At 36.8% G+C, this 7,959-nt stretch overlaps 1 protein-coding gene across 2 annotated transcripts in view; it reads left to right on the top strand.

Annotated features, from left to right (window-relative positions):
* The window catches only part of LOC115216739 (nucleoside diphosphate kinase 6), a 30,370-nt gene that overhangs the window by 4,592 nt on the left and 17,819 nt on the right, over positions 1 to 7,959 (top strand). For both annotated transcript variants that reach the window (XM_036506695.1, XM_029786288.2), the window contains exon 2: positions 91 to 240. In XM_036506695.1, the coding sequence (XP_036362588.1) occupies positions 91 to 240 (150 nt within the window). The remainder of the gene's footprint in view (positions 1 to 90; positions 241 to 7,959) is intronic.

Raw genomic sequence — 7,959 nt, 5'->3', positions numbered from 1 at the left:
TTCGTAACTTCGTTTTATTTATAATTTGACTCCAAATGTTTCGGGTTTGACTTCCAAGGGAGCTAATTATAAATATTATTGTCACTTCAGAAAAAGAGGAACTCTCCAAGTCTTCGGGTTATTTCATCGTTTGTATGGTGGCTCCAACGTGCTACCAAAATGCACGTGGTTGCCAACAAACTTCAACTGACATTGGCAATTTTAAAGCCTGATTGTATGGCTTGTCCACACATCATATCAGTAAGAATAATTTATCTTATTTCATTAACTTTTTTGCTTTAAAATCTATGAAAAAACCAATGTTGACATTACTCCGACTCACCTCTATCTATTTATTTACTTTCCTTTTATTATTGTAGTTTTTTTTTTCTTCGTTATATTGTAAACATGACCGTATTGGTATGAGGCGATGATTTTTCTCCCCCTCTCTTTTACTCACCATCCTCTTGCTTTACTTTATTTCTGTCCGACTGATTTTTCTTCCTCCTCTTTCTCTCCTTCACACACACACACATTCTCTCTCTCTCTCTCCCTCCCCGTCTCACTTTCTCTCTGTTTAGGGAAAGTTCATCATATGGAAAGTACATACACACATGTACACACACTTATTTTTTTATAGTTTATTTATTTTGAATGAATTTTATTTTAATATTTACGTTTAAAACTATGTTACATAATTGATAAAAAAAATTACAAGAAAGAAAATTCCAAACAAATAACAAAACCATTTCACATATAAATGATACAAAAAACTGAAACTAAAAATTTACATTGTTTTTAATGTGACCATTATGATTGCAATATGTGTATATACATTAAAACATCAAAAGGAAAAGCATATCCAACAGCTTGGTAGAGAGACCTACCTTTCAGAAAATTTAGTTAAATTGTCAGTAACAGATGTTCTGGAAGTTTATTCCATATTGGGACTATTCTATTTTTTTTTAAAATCACGTAATCGGTGACATTTAACAAAAATCTTTTTTTAAATGACCTATGGTATTAGAATTTTCGGTTTTGAAAGAAATCGTTAATGAAAATATCCGCTAAATTGTTCGTGTTTATTAAAAATACGCTAGTCCACACCGTTAAAGCTAAAAACTTGAGACAGATATTGTAACCAGGTATTGTAATTATTCAACGTCAATCTAAACAACACCTGAAATTGACTTCGAATTGGTCATCACTTTAAACAGTTCCGACCACATGCAAGCATGCGAATTACCTGCAACAACAATTAGCCGAACAATAATCTCATCGATCTGGTACATAGATTGATTGGGCATTCTTTCGGTTTGACTCGACGATACAATAACAAGAACTTGATAGATAGATAGATAGAGGACTGGATACGTTTACTTAATAATAGAATAATGTAAATATAACGTTACTCCAACCACGGAAACTAAATCGTGATTGTCATTAAATTAAATCTCTGTGGCTTTCCAAATTCTCTTCACGATTCTGTACCCTCTTTCTACGCGGTGGTGTCGCTAAATTACTAAATTATGAGTATTATCGTGATATAGTAGGGTTGAATACTTGAGGCAGAAGTTAAAGAAATCAATGATGTTGACTTGTTATTTGAAACTAAGTACAGAGTGTCACATGATCAAACGACAACTCTGTACAATCGGAGGATATGATGAGGGTTAGCAGCTGTGCCGGTGCAGTGTACTTATGAGTTATATGTTCAAATGATACTGGTGGAGGGGTTTGTTTGTTTTGTTTTGTTTTTCATATTTAGGTTTAATTCAAGCTATGCATCTGCCAACATGAATCAGGTTTATATCTGCAGAAAAGATCTCCAGTAAAATCTTTTTCTAGGCATAGCTGTGTGGTAAGAAGTTTGCTTCCCAACCACATGTTTACAGGTTCAGTTCCACTACATATAACACCTTGGGCAGTTCTACTATAGCTCGAGACAGACCAAAGCCTTGTGAGAAGATTTGGTATATGGAAATTGAGAGAAGTCAGTCATCATCATCCTCATCATTTAACGTCCGTTTTCCATGCAGGCATGGGTTGGACGGTTTGATGATCTGGCAGAATCGTTAGCACGCCGGGCGAAATGCTCAGCTGTATTTCATCTGCCGTTACATTCTGAGTTCAAATTCCGCCGAGGTCGACTTTGCCTTTCATCCTATCGGGGTCGATTAAATAAGTACCAGTTACGCACTGGGGTTGATGTAATCGACTTAATCCGTTTGTCTGTCCTTGTTTGTCCCCTCTGTGTTTAGCCCCTTGTGGGTAGTAAAGAAATAGGTTTGACTGAAAACCAGTAAACTGGGGAGCTGTATGAGGTTCCAATCTGATTTGGCATGGTTTCTTGGTTTCTACAGCTGGATGCCCTTCCTAACGCCAAGCACTCCAAAAGTGTACAAGGTGCTTTTTACATGCCTCTGGCATGGGTGACAGTTACAAAGCACCAGCATCAGCCACAATTATGATGCACGTGTGTATGTGTTTGCATCTGATCCCCACTCCCACTGCTTGACAACTGGTGTTGGTTTGTTTTCATCCATGTAACATAGAGGTTTGGCAAGCAACCAGTAAACTAAGTACCAGACATTAAAAAAATAAGTACTGGGGTCAATTTGTAACTGAAACCCATCAAGGCAGTACACAGTCCAATGGCTGAAACAAGTAAAAGATAGAATATATAGTTAGAACAAACATTTCTTTACATTTTCTGAGCTCCGACTGGAACATTAAAAAGAAGTAGTTGAGGCAGTTATGATCAGCATATGCTCTGCATTTTATGCCTATCTCCTCTCCATTGGTAATCTTCCCAGGGCTGTGATTCAGGCCATTTATCAAAACAAGAAGTGCCATTAACCCATTTGTTACTATATTGAACCAAATTTGATGACTGGCACCCATGCCAGTGGAGCGCTAACAGCTCCATCCGAGCGGGATCACTGCCAGAGCAGCTGTCTGGCTTCCGTGCCGATGGCATGGAAAAAGCACCATTTGAGCTTGATTGTTACCAGCATCGCCTTACTGGCACGTGAAGAAAACGTTCGAGCGAGGTTGTTGCCAGTGCAGCTGGACTCAGTCCTGTGCAGGTGGCATGTAAAAAACACCATTTGAGCGTAAAAGCACCCACTACACTCTCGGAGTGGTTGGCATTAGGAAGGGCATCCAGCTGTAGAAATTCTGCCAGATAAAGATTGGAGCCTGGTGCAGCCATCTGGTTCGCAAGTCCTCAGTCAAATCGTCCAACCCATGCTAGCATGGAAAGCAGACATTAAATGATGATTTTTATTGAAATACTCTACTTTCATTTCAGTTAATTTTGAAAATAATGAATTTAGTAAATAAAGAGAACAAATTAACATGAAGTTTTGATAAAAAGAAATTAATTTAGACCACTTTAAAACAGAAGATTGTATCATAGAACCAGTCTCTGGCAGGCTGGCATCAAAAGGGTTAAAGCTGATTTCAGTACACATGTACCAGAGTTGACATTCTAAATCTTGAGCCAAAATGAGGGTTAGCTTTTTCCTGTCATTAATATCATGTGTTGGATCACACATGACACATCAACATTCTCTTCCTACTCTTTCCAGAAATACCAGAATTATTTTCTCTTCTTTTCTATCATTATCATCATCACCTTTTAATGTCTGCTTTCCATACTGGCATGGGTTGGATGGATTGACACTGAGCTGGCCAGCCAGGGGTTGTCCAGACTCCAATTGTCTGTTGTGGCATGGTTTCTATGTCTGGATGTCCTTCCTAAGAGCAGCCACCTTACAGAGTGTGCCGGATGCTTTTTACATGCCACCAGCATGGATGCATTTATGCAGCACCAGCATGAGTACATTTAAATGGCACCTATAAAGAACAAACCTATATGTATGACAGACCACAATTTTACTTAGCTTGCCACATCTCGAGCACAGCAAATCGCAACAATATCTGGTCCCTTGTCATTTTCTCAGTGAGGCCCAACATCTGAAGATCCTAATTATTTATGGTTTAATGTAAAGCATATTATGAAAGTTCAAATCCAGCTAAAGCTTAATATTTTGAATTGTATTTACATGAAGGATTTTTTTTTGTTTTCTTACCAAGTGTATTTATCTTCAATGTAAAGCAAAAAGTGAAGGGTTAAACTTATTAAAGTTAAATATTCCATTTTGATTTTTTATACCCACTGTTATCTGCTCATGTTTTGATATTGTTTATTGTCTTTACACCACATTGGTACAGTTAATAGAAAACTTAGTGAATTTAAGTCAAAGTTATACATAGACATAAAAACTATTTCGGAACAGTTTTATGAAATAGTGGCACATCTATGACTTGTGTAGTAAGGACTTTTGCTTTGCAATCACATGGTTCCAGGTTCAGTCCCACTGCATAGCACTTTGGGCAAATGTCTTCTATTATAGCCCCCATGCAGATCATAGTCTTGTAAGTGGATTTGGGTGACAAAAACTGAAAGTCCATTGTATATATATATCATTATCATCGTTTATATATATATATATATGTATATATATATATATATATATAATATATATATATATGAGAAAAGGTATAAATAATGGTCATATATTTTTCCTTTATTGGAGTAAATTTGGTTTACAGCTGTTTTCAGTAGTTATAGGTTCACTACTGAAGTGAAGGCACATGGCTTAGTGGTTAGAGCATTGAGCTTATGATCGTGAGGTTGTGAGTTCGAATCCCGGACCAGGCTGCGTGTTGTGCTCTTGAGCAAGACACTTCATTTCACGTCACTGGTGCCAAGCTGTACTGACCTTTGCCTTTCCCTTGGATAACACTGGTGGCATGGAGAGGAGAGGCCGGTATGCATGGGCAACTGCTGGTTTTCCATAAACAACCTTGCCCAGATTTGTGCCTGGGAGGGTAACTTTCTAGGTGCAGTCCCATGGTCATGACCAAAGGGGGTCTCAGTGGTCAACTGATAGGTTTACTCAACTAGTCTAGTGATCAGTTGAGAAAAGCTGAACAACCTAAAAAATTAATGCTACTTTTGTCAGAGCCATTTCTGGTTATGCTCATCAGTAATGAACCTGTAATAACTACTGGAAACAGCTGTAAGCTAAATTTACTCCAATGAAGAAAAAATATGTTGTGACCATTATTTATAGCTTGTCTTGTATATCTCTGTTTAAAATCCAGTATAACCGGAGCACAATCATGGATTTGCAATATAGAATGGTGATGAACTATAACCTCGGACCATGCAACAAGAATACTTAGATTTCTTTACTAATCTAAACAATATTTTTAGTTTGGTGTACTAACAGAGAGCTTAAGAAGTATTTTGCCTGGATTGATAATCCCTCACAAATAACTATACATATATATATGTATATAGCTGTTTGTTGACAACTTCTTCCACATTGTAAGGGTAATAGCCAATATTTCTGGTGTTTTAATGGTGATACTCATCATCATACTACCTTCCTGTTGCCAAGCAAGGTAATATTTTCTCAAAGCCAGACATGCTCTCACAGAAATGTGGAACTGAATGACACTGCTTGTATTACAGTGACAACCATTTTACAACTATCACACAAGGTCAAGACAAGGTGACAAACATACACACACACACATATGCACAGTGATGGTGCCATGTAAAAAGCACTAGTTCTGGTGCCACATAAAAGCTGCTCAGTACACTCTGTAAAGTGGTTGGCATTAGGAAGGGCATCCAAACATAGAAAGTATGCCAAAACAGTCAATGGAACCTGATGTGGATTCCGGCTTTGCCAGCTCCAGTCAAACTGTCCAACCCATGCCAGTATGGATGTTAAGTGATGAAGAATGAAGAAAACAGTGGGCTTCTTTCAATTTTTGTCCACCAAATCTACTCATAAGGTGCCACACAATGGGACTAAACTTGGAACCATGTGGTTGGTAAGCAAACTTCTTACCACACAACCACACCTGCACCATAATTATTTTCTGTTTTAACCTTTGGCCATTTGAAGATTTGGAATAATTTCTTTTATTTTAACAGAAATTTTGAGTTTAACCTTGTTGGATTGTAAGTGATTATGAAATGACATCTAGTGAGAAAACTTTCTGGCTCTTCGTGGTTGATAGTTAAACAGTGGAATTGAGTATTAATTTCTCCACCTTCAAAAAAAAAAAGCCAAAATTTCACTGATCAGTGCCAAGCAAGCAACTCACTCGTGAGATTCAGCAATTCAGAATTTGGCTGCAAGTAAATTTGTTTCTGTTAGCTAATCTCTAAGCACATCTAACCAAGAAAATAATTGAATAATTTACCTCATGAAAAAAAGATAATAAACTATCCTTGTATTTTACTTCATAAATATTTATTTGAATAATTTCCAAATTTATGAAGTAAAATATGATATTTTATTCACTTAGTTTTTATAAAGTAAATCATTTAATTTTTCCATGGTGAGAGATTAAATAACAGAAAATAAGATTCTTCACAGCCAAATTCTGAACTGCTAAATCTCACCAGCAAGTTGTTTACTTGGCACTGATCAACAGAATTTTGGATAATTTTTTTTGTTTTCGTTTTAGGTGTGAAAATGAATACTCAGTTCTACTATTTAACTAGCAACCATAATGAACTAAGAGACTTGCTTTGCACCATGTATTTCCAGGTTTAGCCTCTCTCTGTGGCACCTTGGGCAAGTGTTTTCTACTATAGCCCTCGGCTGACCAATACCTTGTGAGTGAATTTTGCAGATAGAAACTATGTGAAAGCATGTAATGTGTGTGTGCGTGTGTGTATACAGTATCTCACAGAAGCATGTAGACCCCTAAAATATTTCAGTAAAATTGGCATTACTCTGATAACATCAAAGGAAATCAAATGAAATTTATACTGAATAAAATATATTATACATGCAAACATTATACAAATTTGGAACACAAAATAAACATTTTCAAAGATATGAACGAAATATTAATTTTCAAACGTTATAAAAATATGTACACCCTAAAGGAAATTTGCTATATTCAATATTTTATCTACTTCTTTTACTAAATTCAGATATTGCTGATAATTTCAATTCTAATAAATTATTTCTCCTGGCATTTTTGCGTCGGTCATTGTTAATGCATCTGCAGGAATTCTGATTTGTGTACCATGGGGAAAATCTTCATTGTGATTAAAATGGCACCAAAAGGAAAAGAATTATCTGAAGATTTGAAGAAAATTATTTTTAATTTGCACAAGAATTATTTAGGATACAAGTTAATTACCAAACAAATACATATTATCATAAACACAGTTGCCAAAGTAATTCAAAAGTACAAAGCTACTGGACAGCTAAGCAGTAAACATCATCCAGGTCATCCTTCTATTTTAACTGCCTGTGATATCCGCCACATAAGGCGGCGAGTTGGCAGAAACGTTAGCATGTCGGGTGAAATGCTTAGCGGTATTTCGTTTGCCATTACATTCTGAGTTAAAATTCTGCTGAGGTCGACTTTGCCTTTCATCCTTTCGAGGTCGATAAATCAAGTACCAGTTGCATACTGGGGTCGATCTAATCGACTGGTCCCCTCCCCCAAAATGTCGGGCCTTGTGCCTAGAGTAGAAAAGGATGTTCGCCACATCCAACATTGCATAATGAACAGCAGGCGTTGTACCATTTCATCTTTGGCCTAAGAAGTGTCTTCTGTTAGTGGAAAGAGTGTATCCACCCAAACAGTTCTCCGAAGTTTGAACTGGTGTGGTCTTCATGGACACATTCCTTGTAGGAAGCCTCTCTTCACTACCATGCATAAATCAAGTCGTCTTTCTTTTGCCAAAACCTATGTGAGTAAAGGGAAGGAGTTTTGGAATAAAATTCTTTTTTCTAACGAGACTAAAATTAACTTGTTTGGGTCAGATGGTATTAAACAACAACCAGGTGAAGATAATAGCAACAAATGCACCATGCCTACCATGAAACACAATGGCAGAAGTGTTATGCTTTGGGGATGCATGAGTGC

The sequence above is a fragment of the Octopus sinensis genome, linkage group LG10 (genome assembly GCF_006345805.1).
Source record: "Octopus sinensis linkage group LG10, ASM634580v1, whole genome shotgun sequence".
Lineage (NCBI taxonomy): Eukaryota > Metazoa > Mollusca > Cephalopoda > Octopoda > Octopodidae > Octopus > Octopus sinensis.
Note: the sequence above shows the minus strand (reverse complement) of the source record. Positions and strands in the feature narration are given on the sequence as shown.